Genomic DNA, 25,195 nt, shown 5'->3' on the forward strand with positions numbered 1-25,195 from the left:
GAAGAGTCTGAGGGGGAGCAAGAAGAAGAAATCACAGAAAACAACTGTGATAAATCCTGAAGGAATTCTGAAAGAGTTTACTTTCATTTTGTCTTTCTGGCCAATGAGAAAACATATGGCATTATGAGATACATGTTTATTTGTGTGTATGTTTTAATAGGAATATTGATGAGAAGCCAAAGGCTCATTCTATAGCTTTAGTCTCCCTAATTAATGCAAGTGTTAATAGCCTTCCTTTTTTTTTCTTTTCAAATTTGTAATTAACCTTATTTTTTCCACATTCATTGAGATATAGTTGTTATATAACATTGTATAAGGTTAAAATGTACATGCTGACTTGACATGTTTATACACTGCAAAATGACTACCACCAGAGTGTTAAGGAACACCTCCATCATGTCAAAGAATTATCATTTTTTTGCAGTGAGAATATTTAAGATCTACTCTCTTATCAACTTTCAAGTATATAATTCAGTATTATTAACTATAATCACCATGCTGTAAATTAGATCCCTAGAACTTACTTACCTTCTAGCTGGAATTTTGAACTTTGACCACCATGTCCTATTTCCCCCACCTCCCAGACCCTAGTAATCACCATTGTAGTGTCTGTTTCTATGAGTTTGGCTTTAATAGGATTTCACACCTTTCAATAATGTGCTCCTGTCTGTCATATCTTCATTAAAGATAATAACAACAACTTCCATTCCATCAAAAATCATAACAGGACTCTACTATTCTATCAAAACTACTCATATCACAATGAAAATGAAGTCCATTTTATATTACACATCCATTATCAGCTTAAGTATAGAAAGAAATATTAATAAAATGTATATCTGATTCAATATCATTCTGATTAATGTTCTTTCTTATTGTTTTTAACTAATTTTAACTAATTGGTAGTAAAATTAACTAAGGAATAAGTGAGAAAAAAAGAGAGATCTGCTTAGCATATAACTCTAATATGCAGAGGACTGTATCAGAAACATAATTTATTGTTTTTCTTTTTAGATTCTAATTCTATATCATTGGTAATTCCTGATCCAAGAGTTGGTTATCTATTTTGTGAATTACACTTCTCTTGTCTTTCATTATCACTAGTAAATAACGAATAAATATGATCATGAATAATTATTACCAGTTCCATATGGATTAAACATTCACTGAGATATCCCATCTATTTTTAACTATAAATTCATATTGCTTTTCAAAGTAAACCATTACTCTCTCACACCTGTGGTTCATGCTTAAATATTATTTTATATGTTATTCAAAGACCCACTTCAAAATTCTTCTCTGAGTCACTGTTCAGAACTTCTCTCTTTTCTTCCAAAGTATCAAGAGCATTTATTTTTCCCTCACTGCTAGCACCTACCACTTCTTTATCTGATAATTTCTTGTCAATAGATTGTAATTACCTTGAATACAAGGACAAATTCATAGGTATATATTTTTAATCACCCTGCAATACCCAAATATAGTTCCTTTCACAGTGAAAGTAATAAAAATATTGAATGAATAATTCGAGAGTGCCAAGGAATCCCCCTCACTTCATCCATGCCTGAGTGAATACTAAAAATTTAAATCAGTTGTGACTAATGGCTTTCATATGGTAAGTTTTGACATCTTAAATCTTATAAAGGCTACATTTCAATATTTTTATGTCAAAATTTTGGAAGAAGTATACAAACAAATCACACTATGGAGCTTATGAATACAAATGTTAAATTCAGAAGAAGAACCAGATGGAGCATATGAATTTTATTTCATGTTGGAAGGGATTTATAAGCCTGTATAAAACTAGTACATTTATTACTACAACTAGAGGATGATTAATAATTACAGAATTCTAACTCATGGAGTCTATATGTTGTGCAGTAATGGTCTAGAACTTGGATTGCATAACTTACTCTGTATATGTCTAGTCATTTAATGGCACAAAACAGTACCATTTCATATGTGATTTGATGAATGTAGGTTTCTGTCCTACATTCTGAATTACTTTTGACATGGGGGCTTCAAGGACAAGAAAAAATTAGCAACTTATTTTCAAGCCAGTGGAAAGTCAAAGTATTAACCATATAGTTGTTACTATACCCTAACTCCTGGAATCCCTAATGAGGAGTCTGATGCCAGGTAACAAACTAAACCAAGTCAACATGGTGGCTTTGAAAACTGAAGCAAGTGAGTCATGGAAGAGCGTCGATCCCAATTTTCTCATTTGTAAGCTTGAAAGTTTTTACCAATGGGCAGGTAAAAGAAGAAGAAACAGAGAAGGAGTATAAGCCAAGCAAACACAAATGGAGAAGAAGAAGGTCATTTGTGAACGAAAAGCTTTAGAGCAGTGGTGGGCAAATCTTTTTCGGTAAAGGGTGAGATAAAAAATATTTTGGCCTTTCTGGGACATAGACTCTCTATGCAACTACTCAACTCTGCCATAGCAGAGTAAAACAGACATAGAAAATTATGTAAATGAATTAGCATGTCCTTGTTCTCACAAAATTTTGCTTACAGAGCCTGAAATTTATATTTCATATAATTTCCATGTGTCATGAAATATTATTTTTCCTTTTTTTTTAACCATTGAAAAACAAAAACAAAAACAAAAATAAAAACAAGCGTTCCTAGCTTGCAAGGCCTACAAAAACAGGCAGTATGCTAGATTTGACCCATGCGCCATAGTTTCCTGATCCTCGGTATGGTTGCTAGTTTTATTATATAGGACTATAGTGCAATGGGACCAGTCCTTTCAGTTGCTTTGTTCCATTATAATTTCATTTTTGTTATTAATTTAATCATATTCTATTTACTAGTATAACTTAATATTCGAATGGACTTTTAAGAGACAGGAAAACCACAGATTTAATTCATATGACATCGTTATCAAAATGAGAGAATAAAGTAGAAAACTTTCCAATAAAATAAATATTGTGAAGGGGCACCTGAGTAGTTCCATTAATTGTCTGACTCTTGGTTTTGGTTCAGGTCATGGTCTCATAGGTTGTGAGATGGAGCCCTGCATCAGACTCTATGCTCAGCAGAGTCTGCTTGAAGATTCTCTCCCTCTGCCCTTCCCTCTACACATGCACACTCCCTCTCTCAAATAAATAAATCTTTGAAAAAAATATAATAAAATAGGTAAAATAATATAATCATTGTGAAAAATATAAATAAAGCTTATCTGTCAGGGAAATTGAAATAATACTTTCCCATATTAAAATGACCAATATTCTATTACAATTAATAGTTTTATGTGTAATTAACCCTAAAATTATAAAATAACTGGTCTTATCAACATTTAACAACTGTCTCTGCGGAATTTTATACATGTGAACCTCTGATTACGTACCACTAGGTTTCCAATGACCATGACCATCATGTACACAATAAGGCACATGGCTTGACCAGCGACCTCCATACAGTCCCACATGGTTTCTATCCACTCTCCACACAGCACGCGGAACACAATCAGGAAGGAGTGGAAGAAGTCATTCATGTGCCAGCGTGGGAGTGTACAGTCTTCATTGATCTTGCAGACACATTCTTTGTAGTTCTTACCAAAGAGCTGCATGCCAACCACGGCAAAAATGAAGACGATGATGGCCAACACCAAGGTGAGGTTACCCAGAGCCCCCACTGAGTTGCCGATGATCTTTATCAGCATATTCAGTGTTGGCCAAGACTTTGCCAGTTTGAAAACTCGAAGCTGAAAGGAAACACAAAGGTTAATGTTAATTATTATGAAAAATGTTCAATATTTCTAATGTTGAGTTTTGTTCCAAATTTTAAATTCTAAATTATCATTATTACCTAGCTAAAATTGATCATTTCTACTTTTTCCCTGCCAGCTATTTTCAATATTCCTCTTATTTTGTTGTACTTGCCACAATATAGTTACCACACATATTTTTGAAGGAAGTTCAGGATTACTGTAATGGTTTATGGTTTCAAACATTATTTGCTTAGAATTGATAATTTATCCTTAATTCTACTTTCTGGTACTTTAAATTTTTTAAACTTTGAATATATTCTGATAGTTTTATCTACTTTTTCATGCTGAAATAGGCTAGAGCCCAATATGTTAAAGAAAGATGCTCTAAGTCTTTACATTTTTATATTTTTTACAGCAGACAACCACCATTTTGGGGACAATAATTTGATCTTTAGTTATCAAACCTACCAAGTAATGAACATATTATAGGAATTAAAATTCTGTAAACTATAAGCTTCTTATTGTGAAATAAATTATGGCCGACTGACAAAGAAATATTTTCTTTTATTCACTTACATCATACTAGTATATACAACTGAATATGTCTTTGAGACCCTAAAATTAACTCAATTATGACTGACCATTTCTTCAAGATGTTAAGATTAAAAAAGTCATGTGATTTTTGAACTCTTTAAGAACTTTTGTGGTGGAATGAAATTAACGATACTAGATACTAACCCTTAATCTTGTCTTTTGACTTGAACCTCCAAAAGACTTAAATAGTAACGCAAAGCCTTAGAAATACCCCTTTATATATGGAACATAGTGGTAAGGTTGGTCTATATTTACCAGTCTGAATGATCGCAGAACTGACAGTCCTTCCACATCTGCTAGGAAAAGCTCCACTAAACTTAATGTCACAATAAGGCTGTCAAAAATGTTCCATCCTATTTGGAAATACTCATATGGATCCATGGCAATTAATTTTAAAACCATTTCAGCTGCAAAGATCCCAGTGAAGACCTAAAGGAGAAATATAATGTTTTTTTCCTGGTGTTACTAGACGTATAGAATCAAAATAGTGATGATTATGACTATTTGTTTAGCATCACTGTACTTCAGGCCATGCACCCAGATCCTCTGTGGGTAGCTGAATTTGTTAAGTGTACAACTCTTGGTTTTGGCTTAGGTGGTCATCTCATGGTTGTGAGATCAAGCTTCAAGTCCAGATCTGTGCTCAGTGTGGAGTCTGCTTGAGATTCTCCTTCTCCCTTTGCCCCTCTCACTCATGTTCTCTCTCTCTCTCTCAAATACATCTTTACGAAACAATGTCACATAAATAGAACCATGACAATTAACACAGTCAATTTTTGCAAAAAAAAAAAAATGTGGGTCAATAAGTTATTCTGGAAGAAAATGAAAAGGAAATATAGATTGATACTGAAATTTTGAGCCAATCTTTTTTCTTGTCTGACTACTCCTAGGGTAATAGAGAATATGTTGACTCACTCTTTAAAGATTCATCAGTAGAAGAGGAGAAAGTATTTAACTGACACAGTGGGAGCTAAAGCAAGACTTCCAAAGCTTTGACACAAAAGTGCATCACAAAACATCATTAATTCATGACATTGTTATTAAAGGACTGACTTAAAAAGACAACAGTGAAGGACTTGTTTATGAATCATTCAGGTTTGACTTGTCTCAGAGAAGCTGACCAAAGAAGGCTCAAAGGGAAATGGTGAAGTCTGTAAGTGCTGAGTCAATTTAAAAATAATGCAACATCAAGCAGGGAGTACCCACACTTTAGGTTCTGGCAAGAGATAAGAAACATGATAAATTCTTTTGAGCTTCACAGTGATGCAGTCAGCTCAGCAAGAAGGTACTGATATTCATGATCTGTTCTTCCACCGACAATTAGAAACTAGATAGTCCTGTCTTTTTTATTTTTAATTTTAATTTTTTTAGTAGCATTATAGTATAATATTGCTTTCCATGTCAGTTACATACAACACCAGTGCTCATCACAACAAGTGCCTCTTTAATACCCATCCCCCTTCTAGTCCTGTCTTTTTCAAAGAGAAACAGAAGGGAAGAAGAACGCTACCTCAGAGAGCTCGTGCAGTACATACATCTTAACTGAAAACACGTGGGAGATAAGACTGACTCAGAAACAAACTCTTTGACTTCGAAGATCAATTGTTTTGGGTTCGAGGCAAAACTAAAATTATCTTATACAGACATTCACAAAGATATCCAGAGTTATTCACAATTTATGAAGGGTCAGAAACTAGGACCCTTTGGCCATGAAATAGAACTTCAGCCTGCTTCACACAGATTCTCAGAAACTAACACTTGCCATTTGCCCTAAGGCATTAATTAGGCCCAAATGTGACCAGCACTGCACATTTAAGAGATCACTCTGGCACCCATTTTCCTAATAGGATCCTCTGTCATCTTGTGACCTATAGATCCCTTCCTGAGTGTCCTTGTGTCTTCTGTGTCCATTCCTCCTGTTTTGGTATCTTGGTGTCCTTATTCTTAAAGGTTTTTTTTGTTTGTTTTGTTTTGTTTTAATTTATTTGACAGATTGAGAGAGCACAGGTAGGCATAGTGGCAAGCATAGGGAGAGGAAGTAGCAGACTCTCTACTGAGCAGGGAGCCTGATGTGGGGCTTGATCCCAGGACCCTGGGATCATGACCTGAGCTGAAGGCAGATGCTAAACCGACTGAGCCACCCAGGCACCCCTTGGTATCCTTATTCTTAAGGATTCTTTCCGCATCTTCTTCAATTTCTTTCTTTCTTTCTTTCTTTTTTTTTAAAGATTTTATTTATTTATTTGACAGAGAGAAATTACAAGTACACTGAGAGGCAGGCAGAGAGAGAGAAGGAAGCAGGCTCCCTGCTGAGCAGAGAGCCCGATGCGGGACTCGATCCCAGGACCCTGAGATCATGACCTGAGCCAAAGGCAGCGGCTTAACCCACTGAGCCACCCAGGCACCCCTCAATTTCTTTCTTGAGTGTTCTATAGTTCCTCAAGTACAGATCCTTTACTTCTTTGTTTAGGTTTATTCCCAGGTATCTTACACTTCTTGGTGCTATAGTAAATGGAATTGATTCTCTGATTGCCCTTTCTGTATATAAGAAAACAACTGATTTCTATATATTGATTTTGTATCCTGCCACATTACTGAATTGCTGTATGAGTTCTAGTAGTTTGGGGGTGGAGTCTTTTGGGTTTTCCATATAAAGTATCACGTCATCTGCGAAGAGTGAGTGTTTGACTTCTTCTTTGCCAATTTGAATACATTTTATTTCTCTTTTTTGTCTGATTGCTGTTGCTAGGACTTTTAATACCATGTTGAACAAGAGTGGTGAGAGTGGGCATCCTTGTCATGTTCCTGATCTCAAAGGGAAGGCTGTGAGCTTTTTCCCATTGAGGATGATATTCAGTGTGGGTTTTTCATAGATAGATTTTATGAAGCTGAGGAATGTTCCCTCTATCCCTATACTTTGAAGCGTTTCTGCTAAATGATTTAGAGCATGATGATGATAATAATAACAGTAACAATAAGTTTATTAATGACTTATGACATGCCAGACTAATGAGTAGAAAATATTTAATCCTCTCAACAATATGATAAATGAATTGTTAATTTATATTACAAATAATGCATTATTTTTCTTATATCACAAACGAGGTATTATGATTATTTTATACATGAGAAAATTAAAGATTATTGAGATTAACACATTTTTTTTTTAAGATTTATTTATTTGACAGAGAGAAATCACAAGTAGACAGAGAGGCAGCCAGAGAGAGAGAGAGAGGGAAGCAGGCTCCCTGCTGAGCAGAGAGCCCGATGCGGGACTCGATCCCAAGACCCTGAGATCATGACCTGAGCCGAAGGCAGCGGCTTAATCCACTGAGCCACCCAGGCACCCCATTGAGATTAACACATTTGCCAAAGGTCATATAACCGATAAGAGGCAGAATCAGAATTCAAATCCAGGACTTCGGGACTCTAAAGGCCCAGACACTTCATTTGTATGTAAAACAAACCATCCATAATTTTTCTGAAAATATGTGGAGAATGTACTCATAAGGCAGCAGCCATGTAATTATAAAATGGGTAAGAAAGTATCAAATTTGCAAAATGTTGCTTCAAAGAGACAAGCCAGCTGAAAACAAAACAAAACAAAAGACACACTACCAAGTCCCAAGATGGTGGCCCTGTTGGAAATAGTATTGTTATAGACCTCTATACTTCTGCAAAGTTATTTTAAAATAGCATCACTAGAAACTTGACTCTGTACAATGATTCATATTGTGAATTCTGGATATGGATAATTATATAGCTACATATCCATCTGACTGAAAAAAAAGAACTGGCAATCATGATAACCAAAGAGAAGAACTATGGGTACATAACATGCACTGAGAAACTCACCAAATTTCCCACAGCGAGTACATTTTTGAATTCTTCAGTCATTGGGTGATGTTCCATAGCCATAAACATTGTGTTTAAAACTATGCAAATGGTAATAGCAAGATCTACAAAAGGATCCATTACAATAAAATAGACAAGCTTTTTGAATTTTATCCAATATGGAGAACAATTCCAGATCAAGAATGTGTGTGCAAATCTGTACCACCAGGGCGGACATTTTTGTCTGGACTCTTCAAGTTCTAGGGGAAAAAAACAACAAAGAACATGAAGCCAATCATTTATTTATTTTATTCCTAATTACGTACAGTACAAATCAGCAGTATACATGAACAATGAAACAAGTTTTCTGTTTAGATTTTGCAAATTTGACAGTACTTCTTCTACATAAGCATGGCATATTACATAAAAATCTTATATCACAATGTTCATTTACTAGAGCAAGCACAAGTTAGGGGGAAGGCAGTGAAATTAATGACTCAAAGCAGATATGGGCAACTCCCAGAGAAACATTCACTTAGCATGTGATGGGAAACAGGAGAACCTATGTTTTTCTTCATGGAGAAATATATATTTTCCACCAATATATATCCTTTCACAGTGAAAGCAATCTCAGAACCAAGAGACTAGAAATAGTTTATGGACTGAATCATTCAATAGATATGTCATATCATGAGCCCTTTTATCTCTCACCATTAAGTTTAGGAGGTGGGTGGAAGCTTTGTCTGAGGCCATCATGGTATATGTGGGTATGAGCTGGCTACCAATGGATAAGATGGGACCTCGGGCATATTGTAGGGGAGAGTGGGACCCAATACATTTTAAGAGTTGCCATCCTTAACTCTCTTCTCAACGTATCTCAGGGTCTAACCACTATTATTCCCATTATGTTCTCTAAATTGCTTTCTCTAGCACTTTTTCATCATATTCTGAACAGATGTTGCATCACATATTACCATTTTATAATTTTACTTAATGTGCTCAGGGGAAGCAATTTATAGACATCTGGAAGTATGTATTATTTTTTGCATATTAGAGAGAGATAAATTCAGAGAGACTATTTTAAGTTTCTAAGACTATATAGTGAGAACCACCCAGCCTTGGGTTAACCTTGATTTCATTAATTACCATTAAGCTATTTATCTTTGAAAGGTCCTATCACCTAATGGTCTCTAATCACAAAACACTATGAATTTTTTTGAGCACATAAAGGCCATTCCATTAGTATCCATTGGTTATCTTTACTATGGTTTATAACCAATTTTTATTCTTTGAATTCTTCCTAAGAACTTCATATAACTATTTAAGGCTGACCAGGATTTATCTAAATCCTGTTTAAAAATCTGTACAGGTAAGAGGGTATTATTACATACCTTCTACAGTGTTTGTTAATATGCTTACTCTACTCATTGCTCTTTGTCTCAGATTGGGATCATTCAACATATCTTCAGAAAGAATATAAGAGCTGGAACGTCTTTTCTTGTGTATTTGATTGGTTGTACCCTGAAAGAAAAAAGATGATGAATTAAAGTTTTAAGAATAGAACTCTAATAAATTATAAGCATAGAATAAAATCTTGCTTAGGAAGCTGTGGTGATTAAATTAAGGTAGAGACTAAATTAAATTAAATTAAGGTAGAGACTAGGTTGTTGGGTTGGAATCATAGCTCTACTACTTACTGAGCATGTTATCATTGGAGAGTTATTTAACTCCTGTCTCGGTTCCATCACTGGTAAAATGGGGATAATCATACTACTTGTCTCATATTCTTGCTTTGAGGATTAAAAGAATTAATGCTTAGGAAAATAAAAAATAAAACAGGTCGCTTTTATTGTTACAATCACTTTCATCATCTCTCTTTCCGGGTCTTGAATTTATTTAGATCGTTTTACCATGTCAGAATCTTACATGAAAACAGCTAGACTTGCAGTGATGTGTGTTCAAGGGGCAGAACCTCGGTATTCTCCGATAAATTTCTGTAATTATTCATTGCTGAGGTAACAGCATTAATGGCGGCAACACTAAGGGTTGCCTCATGAATTGCTCTGAGTGTATGATGATAAACGACTCCATTTGAAAAGGACAATGGAGACTGATGGGAACTGTAGCAAAATGGAGAATGTAAGCTCCACCTAAAAGAGGTGACCACTATTCCGCTCGAAAGGATTGTTGGCATGCAGGACTATGAGCTCAGTCTTACCATGTACACTCATTTTTATGTGAAAATGTCTTGTTTTTAAATCTTGGCAACTATTTCAAAGTTAAAACACTACACTGGTTCAGTGTAGGCCCATAATACACATACACAGACACCACTCACACACATATACACACAAACAAGTATACAACTCTGTATGTATCACATACATGTCTGCTTAGCTGTGGTCTGTGTGCTCTGTGTATATGTATAAACATACACACACATCACCCTACAACCATATAAATATAGTTCTATAGTTTTAAAGTTTATAGTTGTTTAGATACAGTTATATATGTGTGTATATCAAAACATGGACACACGGGCATATATTTATAAATATATAAAATATATGCCCGTGTGTCTATCTGTATGTATATATGCACAGACATACATGCACACCTATCCATAGGTGGCTATTAGATCCAATCTCTAACTTACTGACTTTCCAGAAAAGGCAATTTTTCTCCAAGTCAAACAGGAATAACAAATTCTTTTTCATGTTCACATGTGTTAGTTGTCAAGGTCATATTATTTGTCATGCAATTTTTTCATCAAAACTGTACATTTTGCCACACTATTATGTTCATTGCATTTCTATTGAATCCTAGAGTATCTACTAACTCCTTTAGTTTTATAGTCTGTTTCAGGATTTATGGTAATACTGATTTTTCCCATGGTAAAAGTAAAGTCTTAAATAAAAATATTTTATAAAAATATATGAAATAATACCCAAATTTGATATAAATTATGTATTTCATAGGGAATATATCATTGAAGAGAAAAACACAGCAAAGATCTGATTCTGTAGAAATTTAACATGCTCACTTGATAACGAAAAATATTTTGGCAGAAAGGTCCAAGCTGTATCATGCAAGCACAGAGGTCACATGTTACCTAAAAGCACATGCATTCATTCTAAGTGAAATGTTTGTGGCCATGACTTTGATGGAACTTTATTCTCACTAAAAATACCATATTGTCTGAAAATATGAATGTATGAATAAGTAGCGTGAGTTCAAAGGTTGTTAGGTTAGTCAAAACCTCTGCTGATGTTTAGTCATGCAATATAACACAGTGAGTGATCTAAAGAGATAACCTGGAACTCTAGAAACCGGAAAGAGCTCTTTCAAGTCTAATCGGACTTTTTTTCCTAACCACTCAATTACTCCTAAACTCTTGAAATTGTTGCTTTGGACCAGTTGTTTTGTTTTAGCTATTATGTGTATATGTTTGTATTAATGTATGTAGTTTGGATATTATATTCTTATTTATAGACTTCAGACAAAAGAGGGGTTTTTTTTAAATGAAAACAGTAATTTTCATTTATGTGTGGGGGAAAAAGCATAACTATTTTAAATTATTTCCAGATTAAGAAGACTACCACACACTAGAGAAAGAGCAAAAGTGTGGTGGATTAAGAGCACAAGCTGCTCTAGTTCTTCTGGCCTTGGTTTCCCCTTTGTAAAACAAGGATGATAATATATCACCTTGCAGGGCCACTGTAAATACTATATACAGGCTTGCTGTTGTTATTACTATTTTTAAAACCCAAGATTCCTTGCACAAGGAATAAACAGTATCTCGAAAAAGATAGCAGGAGGTGGCAATTAATCCAAACTTCCTTACAGGAAGGGGACCTATTATCAACTAATGAGATCAGCATTAACCATGCATTTCCTGTGCTGATACATATGTATATATCTTTTATACATCGCTTTCTAAAGGGATGGCTTATAATAGTCAAATAGAATTCCAACAGATAAATTCCATTTTGTTCAAAAATGGAGTGTTAAATATCTTCGCATTAGACGTCTACAGCATATGGGATGAGGATTACATGAATGAGTTACAAAGGTGGATTTCTACAGTAGAAGTATTGCAAAATGCAGAGCCATTCACAGGACCAGAGAAGGCCCTTCTAGCAGAGACGGACTGATGCAAGAATAAGGGCCGAGCCATGCCTGAGCTATTTAAAACGTCCTTACGCTGTCATCAGAAGTTGCCTTATCTATTATCACCTCTGGCAGAAGCTGTCCATTGGGGAGCATGAGGGCTGAGGGTCCATCCACCAGGGAGACCACACCGTTGCAGTCCACGGCACTGTGCATCTTCCCCTTCACTGGCGGCACTGGGGGGGACCTACTGGCTTGGCTGATGTTGCTGCCGCGCCGCTCCCGAGCTCTGTGGGGCACAAACAGCGAGCCCCGCCTGCTCTCGCTGTCGCCGAAAATGCTATGCTCATCATCGGCAAATTCAGTCTCGGATCCCATATCTTTCCCTCGACCTTTGAAACTGAAAAGGCTTGTTCGGCTGCTGCGTCTTCCAGAAAACAAGGAGCCTCGAATGCTGAGCGGTGACTACAGAAAAGAGAAAAGGTGATGTTTATGTGCTGAAGATCCTAAGAAGAGCTGCCATCGACACCACTGGGCTCAGTCCTGTACGGGGTTTAAAAGGAACGTATTTAAAAATGAAAGAATTCGCCGGCAAGACAACTTTTTCCAAATCAGGGATGAAAAGATGGGGTGAATCCATCCTTTCAGGATTAGGTAAATTATTTATTGCCACACAGGTGACTCCTACCCTGGTCTACAGTGACCTCTCCATTGTTTCTCTCCCATTGAACTTGCTACGAAGAACATATTACTTATAAAAAGCATTTGGCATTTTTTAAAGATTTTTTTCATTTATTTGAGAGAACGAGTGAGAGAGAGAGACAGAGAGAGCACAAAAGGGAAGAAGCAGACTCCCCGCTGAGCAGGGAGCCCGATGTGAGACTCGTTCACAGCACCCTGAGATCATGACCTGAGCTAAAGGCAGACGCCCAACCGACTGAGCCACCCAGGCGCCCCAGCATTTGGTATTAATACCTGATGTTTAGCTTTTCACATGTCAGTCCCTAAGTTCTGTAAGTAATTGAAACTCTCTCGAAGCCAAAGATCACGCTGTATGCTTCCTTGCCTTCCACTGCTTGCATCTCCACTGTACATACCGGAAACTCAGTCAAGTTATGTTGAGAAAGACTGTTTAGTGTCAGTGAGTTTACAAAGTCATAAAACCCTAGAACTTGAGGGAGAGAGTGCCTGACATCAAAGAGGGAGGAAGTTGTATCTGTTTGACTCATGGCCAGGATAAACTGTGTCCATAAACCAAACTGGATCTCTGGAAGTGCCTAATTCAATACACATTAGTGCTTCCTATGTACACAACAAAGTGGCAGGCACTCTGAAAAACAGAAAGTGAGTATAACAAAGTCTCTGCCTCAAAACTGGCCTGGTTTACTCTTGTCCTATTTCCTTTTATTGATATCACATGTATTCAAGTTCAGCCTCCCCAGCTAAATTATGGAATCTTTGAAGGCAGGGACTTTATCTTTTAGTGTCTAGCTGGCAGCGTCTTACACACTTAAGTAGTAGAAATTTTAAATGTAGACATCAATGAGGATAGTAATTCTGAGTGTGGCACCACAGAGCAGACTGGAGAAGTGGAGAGGGCAGAGGCAAATGTGTGGGATGAGTGGCATCTGAGCTAATGAATGAAGAATGGATGCTACTACAGCAGGAGGAAAACAAAGAAGAAAATCAGCCCACTTAGCGAACACCCCATGTGCTAAGTAATAAAGGTACAGGGCATGTAGGTAAAAGTGAATAATCATGGTGGACTGAGGGTACGTGAAGGTAGAGAAAGGGGGGAAATAAGGTGGAAGCCAGTCCACAACATGGAGAAGATGTGGGTCTTGTTCTGTAGAGAGCGGTTATTCAACACAGTTGGGTTTGGGGGGTTTTGTCTTGCTTCTTAAAGTTGAGTCAAGGAACAGCTCTGTTTTAGAAAAATGATTTGGGAAGGTTGTGTGATAGAACACTAGGAAATGTTTAGGAGAATAAAAGAAGCAATTGTTCTTCTTGGAGGTTCATAGGCAGGGAAGCCTGAGATATGGAGGTCTCCATGGAAAGAGAGGAACAAAGGGAAGAGAAGTTTTACATAAGTAGAAATAAAGACTGTGCGACTAGATGTTAGTAGCCGAAGTAGTTGGGGGGTGGAAGCCATCAAGGTGTCTCCAAACTTTTCCAGTGTGGGTGACTTCACCACTGTAAGTAGTGGTGGTGAAGAAAAGTAGAGAAACCAATCTAAGATTAGTTTTTAACCAATGAGGTATTGTGAAATACAGACTAGATAAAAATGTAAAATATATAGTATAAATAATTTTTTCATTTCCACAACAGTTCTCCTGAATACTGTTTCAAAAATTTGTTTGTCAGAGAAGATCATATGACAATGCTGAAACTATAAGGTCCTTCAAAAATGGTCAGAATTCAATGGAAGACTCTGGACATCTACATTCTTTCCATAAATATCCAACAGTCAATACGTTTTTACCTAAAAACATACCGATGCAATCATTCACTCGAGATCCTGTACTTCAAAATAAAACATTTTGCTCTGTAATCCTACCCCTGGCGAGATGCATTTGATAGGTGCAAGTGTACCTGATTAGGGGTAGTCAGTCTCTTTTCATGTGCTCGTCTATGACCTTCAACACCAAGGTGGAAACTTTGTCTCCTGATACTCTCCTCTGATTCCGATTTGGACAACTTCTCATTATCTCCCTTTTCTTCCCCACTGGAAAGCTTCTTTTGATTCCTTTTCTTTCTTCTGTTTCTTCTTTCTTTAGCACTTTTAGAGCTCAGTTTGGATGTTTCCGAGGAACTCTCAGAGAAGCCCATCATTCTGCTTCTCCCAATACTTGTGTACTCAGCTGCTGCAATTGCAATTGCCTGTTGGACCAAGAGGCCACACGTACAGTAAGTCATTTCCAAAGTCTACCGAATGATGCGGCAGCTCTCTGCCATGAATGTTATTACACTATGCATATAATCATGTTCCTTGTATAGGAAGTGATGCCATTTTCTTAGCACTATGACCAGATCCCTTACTGAGCATCTTCTTATTGCTTCTCTTGCATAGCAATAAAGTCCCATCTTCCTTTGGAATGAAGCTACTACACACTATTGCTATATTTATAGTAAAAAATTTAAAGTAGTATATATGCCCTGAAACAAATAATGTATACATTATATGTTAATAAAAAAAATTTAAAAATAAGATAACATATTATATATGAAGGTTTTACTAGGTAATTTTGGAACATAAAACTCACATAAGCCATACAATAAGAAAATATGTACATCTTGTTCGGGTAGTTAACTCAGTATTATCAATAGAGTCAGGCACTCAGTTTAATTAAGTGAATTGTTTGAAAATGAAAATGAATGATTACAGAATTCAAGTCAAGAAAATGAGAGACTTCTAAGGGTTTCCTAGAAAATTCCTGGGATTATCTAGTGTTAACACTTTATTAAAAAGATTAAGTTTTTATTATTAAAACAATCCTTGTAAAAATTTGGATAATAAGGATATTGTGAATAAAAAATAAAAATCACTCATAGCCTTGCATCCTGGAAATGGTGTTAATATTTCTTCTAACCTTTATATATAATATTTAAATTGTATCCTTATTATACTCAAGTTTGTATCCTACTGCATAATACATTATTATATTAATACTTTTCACTGTTAACAATATTCTTAAAACACAATTATAGGGCTGAATAATACTCTGAGACACAAAAATATCATAATTCTATTAACCATTTTTTTAATTTTTAAAATTTAAATGTTTTCTGATTTTTAATATTATCAGATAGTGCACTGAACATCTTTCTGCATTACACATCACTACCTTCCCCCTAATAAGTTAGATACTTTGAAGATATTTAACTAGGTTGAACCATCAAATAAATTTTAAACTCTTACAGAATATTTAAATTTGTGTTCGTTTAGTATAAACCTTTGCAAACTTTTCCACTAAAGGGTTCCTCTGGAGACGGGAATGAGGAAGGATCCTCAAGAATTTGTGCCTTAGCCTAAAGTGGCCACAACCATAAATATAGAGTTCCTTAACATCTCGTGTTTTTTATCTTAAAAGTTCCTGCCACGTTAACAAAAATCGATGCACATTTTGGTTTCTACCCCATAGAGTATCTGTTAACGTAAACATTTAAATAATTTTCCCTGAACTTTTGTATGCAATTGTTACTCTGGTGAAACACACCATATCTGTTTTGGGACTTTGCATGATACTATACATCCTGAGGCATCATGGTTTAGGAGGAATGGCCTAGAACATTTTCTGTGCTGGAGTGAGCTGATTAGGGGGAAAGGTACAGTGGGGCACATGCCGATTCTAACTCAATCCAGAATTGGTTTCTTTGACCACCGCAGAATTTAAGAAGAAAATTCTGTTTATGTTTAAAAATCCAGCGAGGAAATCTCCCTAGGGAAGGCCACTAAGCCTCTGTTATTCTCCTTTGGACTTGGACTTCTAGAAAGAATTTTAAACCAAATAATAATACCTCAGCTTCTTCTTGCTCTTTTTTAAGACGATCTAACATCTGTTGAAATTCTAACTCCTTTTGCTTCGCTTCTTCGATGTTTGCCTGGTTCTGTTCTTCATAGGCCATGGCAACCACAGCAAGAATCAAGTTTATTAGATAAAAGGAGCCCAGAAAAATCACCACAACAAAGAAGATCATGTAGGTTTTCCCGGCAGCACGCAGCGTCTAGGGAAAAATGGAAATCATTATTTTAGGAACACAAAGATCTTTGGTAAATTATTTCAACTTGAATGGCATATTAGGCATACAGAAGGTGGGGTAGTTTGGTATAATCTCATGTTATAAAAAATATGGAGGAATAGAATTATATCTCTAAAGAAAACAATCCGTATTAAAATGCACACTTTTTTAGTACAAAGGATGTAGTAACCTATTAAACTTATTTTAAAATTAGGTATGATTCTTCACTATTTTTAAGACTAATAATCTTAACTTTTTTGTTTATCCACAGTCTGAAAATTACTCAAAGACTAACTGCTCTGCTCATTATCAAATTAGAGGACTAAATGATATCTATATTCTCTTTTACTGATCAAATTCTATCTCTACTAGGAAATATTAATGATGGTGTATTATGTTCACACAAAGTAGACAGCTTTACTGAATGATTTTATCTGCTCATCTACTCTTATATTTACTTTTAATTAACATGTATTAAAAATTTTTGAATGCAGTATATGGCTAAAAAAAAATTCAAATGTTCTAAAAAGCTGTTACATGAAAAATATCTCCTATCTCTGATGTCTCTTCATTTCCCTTTTCTATCAGTCATTGTTGTTACGCAAGTTTTTAGTAGTGGGGCTGTTAGGTTAATGGGTATATTTATTTTCATTTTCATAGGAACTCCATGTTGCACTCTACAGCAGTTCCCAGCAATGTGTGAGAAAGTCTGCCTCCCCACATCTCAGCCAGACAGCGTCTCTCTTTTGATCTCCACCATTCTAAGCGGTAAGAAATTAGAGGTCACTCTAGCTTTAATTGGCCTGTCTTTCATTTTGAGAAAAACTGAGCATCTTTTTATATACTTAAAGTTGTCTGTATTCCTTTTTTCCTCTGAAGTATATTCTTACAGAATTTCTATATTCATTTATAATCTTATCAGAAATGAAGTCAACAAAGAACAGGCCAAAAGAAGAACCTGGCAATTCTGAGAAAAGTGATTCATTTTCATTTATAATAGAGAATAACCATTTTCACCTCCTTCCTCTTGGGATTGGGTTCTAAGAATATGTAAGGGAAAAGATGCAGCCCATAGGCCCAAAAGGATCACATCCAAGCTGGAGGAGACGGCCAGGTGAACTCACAATTACAGGATAAGTGATGGATAAACTGGGGGTATATTCAAAGGGCGTGGAGGTCTAAAGGAAGGAGCAATTGAATTGGGACAGGAGCATTTATTTATTTATTTATTTATTTATTTGGGGGAACAGGAACATTTAGAGAAGTGAACAGGGTCTTCAATTCTTGTATTGGTTTTTAGGGTTACCGTAACAAACGACCACAGACTGGGGGGCTGACACAACAGAAATGTTATTTGTTGCAGGCCTAGAGGATGGAGTATCAACGTGTCTGTGGGCTGGATTTCTCCTGAGGCTTCTCTCCTGGGCTGGCAGATGGTTGCCTTCTGAGTCCTGACCCAGTCTTTTTTCTGGGTGTGGGCACATTTCTGGTGTCTGTCAGGTCCTAATCTCCTCTTCTTATAAGGACATATCAGATTGGATTGGGACCCACCCAAATGCCTCATTTCAATTTAGTTATCTCTTCTCCAAAAATAGTCATTCTAAGGCACACAGAGTTAGGACTTTATCATATGAATGGGAGGGGATACAATTTAATTCATAACATCTGTACCTGGGAATTCAAAAACTAAAGCATGATGAATCTAGGAGAGCCTGTTTTTTGGGCATCAGAGCAGGCCAGCATGTGCAGAAACCAGCATGGACAGGAGAGCTATAAGAGCCCATGACAGTGTATTTCCTGCTATTTACCTAGGGCTCCAGGGGATGCTATATTCTGAAAGGGTGAAAGGGAACTAGAGATCAAATAAGCCAAAAAAGGATAAGACAATAATTTATGATTTTAAGAATTACCCACTCTAACAGTGCTGGAAGTAAAACACATCTAATTTTAGTGATAAGATAATAGGGTTTTGTCCTTTCTGATTTGAATAAAACATCTCACATGAAGTCCAGCAAGGAACATTCACCAGCTTTTTATGCCATTCAAAAATGCAATGAATGTTTCTCTTGTCACTCACCTGTTGGTAAAGGTTTTCCCAGTAATCCTGGGTCATTAGCCGAAACAAGGCCAAGAAGGCCCAACTGAAAGTGTCAAAACTCGTGTAGCCATAATCAGGGTTTCTGCCAGCTTTCACACACCTGTACCCTTCTGGACACTGGCTACATACGAAAAAGAACATCACAAGTTAGAATGTTTCCAGGATGTAAGTTAAAGAGGACCCCAGAACAATTAGATATTCCAGGTTCCTCTTCTAGGGGGACAGTACTGAATAACAATTAAGAACACATTATTTGGAAGCAGGAAGAACTGGGTTTGAATCCTATCCCTACGATTTACTAGTTGGTGACTTCGTCGAATTACTGAGCTTCTCTAAGGCAGAGTTCACTCTTTCTGAAGAAGACGTAACACCTACCTCAAAAAGTGAAGATTAAAAAGGTGATATATCCACATTACTCAGCCTCGTTCCTTTATATACAAAGCACTTAATAAATGGGATCTGCTATTAGCATCATCATTAAAAACTGGAAACTTCCACCAGATTCCAAATAATAGTTCTTCCACTATAAATATCGATAAATAGGCCTCTACCAAAACTGAGGAACCCAAATTATTCTTGGAGTTAATTAGAATAAAAATAGCCTAAATAGAGAAATTGTGTAAGTTCATAAAGATTTGTAGCTTTATGATATTTTTCTAAAATTGGTGGATTTGTATCCACAATGCCATTGAAGAGTGTTCTGAGCTGTGTCTAGGAGCAGCAACCTTATTTGTTTAATGCTCCCTGTATACACAGAGCCTGGTGAAGAAATATCTGTCAGAGGGAGACCAAGAACAAAGACTCTGCCTTCAGAAATGAAGTCGGTGTATAGGGAACCGTGAGATGGGTATTTCGCATAGGTAAGAGATTCTTAAAGTATCTTTACCCAAGTCCATAAGTTCCTTTCAGAGTGACTGAAGTGTCACTGCATTCAGTCAACTATGAGTCATTCTTGATTGGAAAAAGGGTAGAATTTGGGAATAGGATGTTGGTTTTGTCACTCTTCTTTCCAGAAAGAAAAGACTTGAAACTATCCAGCCAACTTTTGGTGGGGTTTTCCAGAAGTGACTTTTCTACTCTCTTAAGATTTTTATGACTTGTATCTTGTTTCACTTCAAGCACTACCTCCAAGTTTTGGTTTCAGAAGTGTACATTAACCATAAATGTCTTAAAGTGTGGGCTCACTGGGGGACAGAATAATGCCACGAAATATATGAAAACAATATAAAATCAAAGGTTCCAATTTCAAAAAACTGATTGGATATGCTTTCCCTTTTTGGTAGCCTTTTGACTAAAAACAAATATTACTTACCCTGAATCTGTGCTCAAACCACAAAGGAGAGCATCTTTAGATCCCTCCAAGTAATAAAAATATTCTGTTTAGGAAGAAATTCAACAATAGAACATTAGAGAGTGACCCAGATGATAGGTTAATTAGTAGAGACATATTCACATACATTCAGGCCCAGTCTCGGGCAATGTGCATTCATTTATTTATTATATTGTCATATATTCTCCTTCAAATACGTACTGATAACCTCTTATGGGCCAGGCAGTGAATATAATAATAAAAGCATGATAAACAAGATCATTAATTTTATGGATCTTTATGTGTAGGTATGGGTGGAAATTGGGGACGGAGGACAAATAAATAAATAAATAAATAAACAAGGTATTTTCAAATAATGATAAATGTCCTAACGAAAATAAGCCAGTGTCATCAGGGAAATACAAATCAAAATCACAATGAGATACCCCCTCACACCCATCAGAATGGCTAAAATTAACAAGTCAGGAAATGACAGATGCCGGTGAGAATGTGGAGAAAGGGGAACCCTCCTACACTGTTGGTGGGAATGCAGGCTGGTGCAGCCACTCTGGAAAACAGCATGGAGGTTCCTCAAAAAGTTGAAAATAGAACTACCCTATGACCCAGCAATCGCACTACTGGGTATTTACCCTAAAGATACAAATGTAGTGATCTGAAGAGACATGTGCACCCAAATGTTTATAGAAGTTTATAGAAGCAGTGTCCACAATAGCCAAACTATGGAAAGAATCTAGATGTCCATCAACAGATGAATGAATAAAGAAGATATGATATATACTTTATATATATATATATATATATATATATATATATATAATGGAATATTATGCAGCCATCAAAAGAAATAAAATCTTGCCTTTTGCAATGACATGGATGGAACTAGAGGGTATTATGCTGAGCAAAATAAGTCAATCAGAGAAAGACAATTATCAGATGATCTCCCTGATATGAAGAATTTGAGAGGCAATGTAGCAGGCTTAGAGGGTAGGGAAGGGAAAAATGAAACAACATGGGATTGAGAGGGAGACATACCATAAGAGACTCTTAATCTCACAAAACAAACTGAGGGTTGCTGGGGGGAGAGGGGTAGGGAGAGGGTGGTTGCGTTATGGACACTGGGGAAGGTATATGCTATGGGGAGTGCTGTGAAGCATGTAAACCTGGCGATTCACAGACCTGTACCCCTGGGGCTAATAATATACCTTATATGTTAATAAAAAATAAAAAGTTTATTTCAAAAAATACAACATTTTAAAAAAAAGAAAGAAAGAAAAGAAGCCAATGTGATAAAATGTGGCCAGGGAAGCCCTTTCTCCAGATATGACATTTGAACTAGGGCCTACATGTACAAAGAAGCCAGCCATCCAAAGACTCCGGTGCAGAGATATTTTGGCAGAGGCAAGAGCAGGAGCAAAGGTCCTGAGGCAAAAGTGAAGTTGGTGTATGAAAGAACCAGCAAGATAGTCAGCCTGGCTACAGTGTAGTGAGTGGAGAGAACTATGGTGGCAGGGGTAAGCATGGGTCAGATGATGTAAGCTTTTGTGTGTTATGGAAGGAAGTTTGGGTTTTAAGTATGGTTACAGTGATAGAAGTGGGAGATAGAAATGGGAGATAATCACCATTTAAAAATGTCCCACTGGTTGTTTTGTGGACTGCGGACTATAAGAGAGCAAGTATGAAAGCAGGGACATGACTTAAGTGACTACAGTGAGAGGTGACATGACTAAAACTCAGAGAGTAGCTGTGAAGGGGAGGAAGGGGATGAAAACACTGTAGACAGGACTTGCTGCTGGTGTCGGCATGGGGGAGGGAGGACACCAGAAGTACGATCACCAAGTAGATAGTTTTCAAAGCCATGGGGCTTGAGGGAACCTAAAGTGAAAGTGTAACTCAGAAAGAGAAGGGGAGAAAAAAGATGGAAGGGAGCCCCCAGCAGATGCCCAAAGTGTTCTAGAAGAGGTGGAGACAGCGAGGCAGTATTTAAAGTGGACACACCCTGTCTCCCGAAATTCTCTCGTTCAGTCAGCTGTTAGTATTTACACAGGACTTATGAAGTTCCGGATATTGAGGATATGGCAGCGAAATAAATGCACATTTTCTCATCGTGGTACCCTCTGTGCCCATTTTCAGGCGTAAGGGATCTCATAATCTCTTCCTCTATACTCTATCAAGGCTTACTCTTAAGACAGGGAGCTGATCCAAACCACACACAGTAAATATATAAAGAACTGACAAATATCCATGCCTTTTAATAAGGGCCCATCTTCCTATTGGGCTCAAATCAAAGAAATAAAGATAAAATTATTAGAGGCCTTTGGAGTGATAGTGGAAGAAAGACTTTCAAGTCAGATATACACGGATTTGAACGTTGCTTCTACCCCTTTCTGTGCAGGTGAATGATCTTACCACTTTAATGGTTAGCCACTGCAACTGCAAAATGTACTTAGAGTGCCTGATTTGTGAAGTTGTGGAAGAGCATAAATAGGATATTGCATGTAAAGCAATCCAGCAATCCACACATTCTACACAACTGCTCAGACAGCAGCAGCTGGCATTATTAAACTATTAAACCATTCCAGGTAAGAGTAACGGACTGATTTTCACCTCATTTTGTCTTACACAGAAGACACAAATCTTAGAAGTCACAAACAAAACAATAAAGCCTCTCTTAGTTTGAGGTGAAAGTTTAGGTGAGAATGTTACACGAACAACTTTTTGGAAAAGCTGTGCCTGAGGTAGGGTGGGTATGACGGAATGAGGATGGAGGAGGTTAAGAAGCAATTTTTTTGTATATAAGCTTCCGTGATAATTTTGTTGTGGAAGGATTACTTTAGAATTATCCTTTAAAGTACCTCTGGCTCATGGTTACCAACCACTGAGGAGCTGCTTTATAGGGCTCTAGAGCTCCCTACAACCCAGCAATCGCACTACTGGGTATTTACCCTAAAGATACAAATGTAGTTATTGAAGGGGCACGTGCACCCGAATGTTTATAGCAGCAATGTCCACAATAGCCAAACTATGGAAAGAACCTAGATGTCCATCAACAGATGAATGGATAACGAAGAGATGGTATATATACACAATGGAATACTATGCAGCCATCAAAAGAAATGAAATCTTGGGGCGCCTGGGTGGGTTAAAGCCTCTGCCTTCAGCTTAGGTCATGATCCCAGGGTCCTGGGGTCAAGCCCCACATCAGGCTCTCTGCCCAGTAGGGAGTCTGCTTCCCTTTCTCTCTTTCTCTGCTTGCCTCTCTGCCTACTTGTGATCTCTGTCAAATGAATAAATAAAATCTTAAAAAAAAAAAAGAAACGAAATCTTGCCATTTGCGATGACGTGGGTGGAACTAGAGGGTATTATACTGAGCGAAATAAGTCAATCAGAGAAACAATTATCATATGATCTCTCTGATACGAGGAATTTGAGAGGCAGGGTGGGAGGTTGTGGGGGTAGCGAAGGAAAAAATGAAACAAGGTGGGATCGGGAGGGCGACAAACCATAAGAGACTCTTAATATCACAAAACAAACAGGGTTGCTGGGGGGAGGGGGATTGGGAGAGGAGGGTGGGGTTATGGACATTGGGGAGGGTAGGTGCCATGGTGAGTGCTGTGAAATGTGTAAGCCTGATGATTCACAGACCTGTACCCCTGGGGCAAATAATACATTATATGTTAATAAAAAAAAGAAGAAGAAGAAGGAAAGAAAGGGTTCTAGAGCTGCCTGTGCTAGCACATGGCAGGGCAAAGAGACTCAAGTCAGTATGAGATCGAAAAATGTAAAGCAAGGGCAGTAGCTCACTCTGCTCTTACAGAACACTTTAAAATAATCCCTAGGGGCACCTGGGTGGCTCAGTGGGTTAAGCCGCTGCCTTCTGCTCAGGTCATGATCTCAGGGTCCTGGGATTGAGTCCCGCATCGGGCTCTCTGCTCAGTGGGGAGCCTGCTTCCTCCTCTCTCTCTGCCTGCCTCTCTGCCTATTTGTGATCTCTCTCTGTCAAATGAATAAATAAAATCTTTAAAAAAAAATAATCCCTAAACAAGCAGACATTAAATTATTAGAATTAGCCTCAGGAGTATTAAGGTTAACATGGAAAGGGAAAACATAATGCAAATAAAAACTTATGCCCACAATAAAACTTACTCATGAATGTCCATCATAGGATTATTCACAATATCCCCAAAGTAGAAACAACTCAGATGTTCATCAATTAATGAATAACCAAAATGTAGTATGTACATACAATGGAAAATTATTTAGCAGTTAAAAAGAAATGAATTACTGCTGCACGGATGAACCTTGAAAACATGCTAAGTGAAAGAAGCCAGACACAAAGACCACATATTGTATGATTTCATTTATAAAAAATGTTCAGAATAGATAAATTCATAGAGATAGAAAGTCAATTAGTGTTTGTTGGGGGCTGGGTGGGGGGAGGGAATGGAGAGCAATTGCCAATGAGTACAGGATTTCTTTTGAGAGATGAAATTTTTCTAAAATTTGTGATTTTTGCATAATGTGACTATATTGTGAATATACTATAAAACATTGAACTGTGTACTTTAAAAGGGAGGAATTCATAATGTGAATTATCTCAATAAAGCTGTTAAATAGACATAATTCAGTATAATAACAAAGTGTGTATAGTAATAGATAAGCCTCAACCTCACAGTGGAAGACATAAGGGGACAAAAGGAAATAGAAAATTGGAAAATCCATACAACAAAAGTCTGACATTCAATTGAGTGCAGATTCTGAGGAAATTTCTTTTTAA

At 36.9% G+C, this 25,195-nt stretch overlaps 1 protein-coding gene and 1 long non-coding RNA gene across 3 annotated transcripts in view; one reads left to right on the forward strand and one right to left on the reverse strand.

The window, feature by feature from the left end:
• The window catches only part of SCN9A (sodium voltage-gated channel alpha subunit 9), a 168,541-nt gene that overhangs the window by 63,516 nt on the left and 79,830 nt on the right, over nucleotides 1–25,195 (reverse strand). Inside the window, exons 8-16 of the mRNA XM_059394112.1 lie at nucleotides 20,404–20,467; nucleotides 19,071–19,212; nucleotides 16,772–16,978; nucleotides 14,846–15,133; nucleotides 12,347–12,718; nucleotides 9,535–9,664; nucleotides 8,165–8,403; nucleotides 4,565–4,738; nucleotides 3,353–3,709 (exon numbers count right to left, since the gene is read on the reverse strand). Of these exons, the coding sequence (XP_059250095.1) occupies nucleotides 3,353–3,709; nucleotides 4,565–4,738; nucleotides 8,165–8,403; nucleotides 9,535–9,664; nucleotides 12,347–12,718; nucleotides 14,846–15,133; nucleotides 16,772–16,978; nucleotides 19,071–19,212; nucleotides 20,404–20,467 (1,973 nt within the window). The remainder of the gene's footprint in view (nucleotides 1–3,352; nucleotides 3,710–4,564; nucleotides 4,739–8,164; nucleotides 8,404–9,534; nucleotides 9,665–12,346; nucleotides 12,719–14,845; nucleotides 15,134–16,771; nucleotides 16,979–19,070; nucleotides 19,213–20,403; nucleotides 20,468–25,195) is intronic.
• The window catches only part of LOC132013803 (uncharacterized), a 113,562-nt gene that overhangs the window by 62,119 nt on the left and 26,248 nt on the right, over nucleotides 1–25,195 (forward strand). For both annotated transcript variants that reach the window (XR_009403108.1, XR_009403107.1), the window contains 3 exons: nucleotides 15,031–15,160; nucleotides 17,654–17,761; nucleotides 19,848–19,951. This is a non-coding gene — a long non-coding RNA (uncharacterized LOC132013803). The remainder of the gene's footprint in view (nucleotides 1–15,030; nucleotides 15,161–17,653; nucleotides 17,762–19,847; nucleotides 19,952–25,195) is intronic.

This window comes from Mustela nigripes, chromosome 3 (genome assembly GCF_022355385.1).
Source record: "Mustela nigripes isolate SB6536 chromosome 3, MUSNIG.SB6536, whole genome shotgun sequence".
NCBI classification, from domain to species: Eukaryota; Metazoa; Chordata; class Mammalia; order Carnivora; family Mustelidae; genus Mustela; species Mustela nigripes.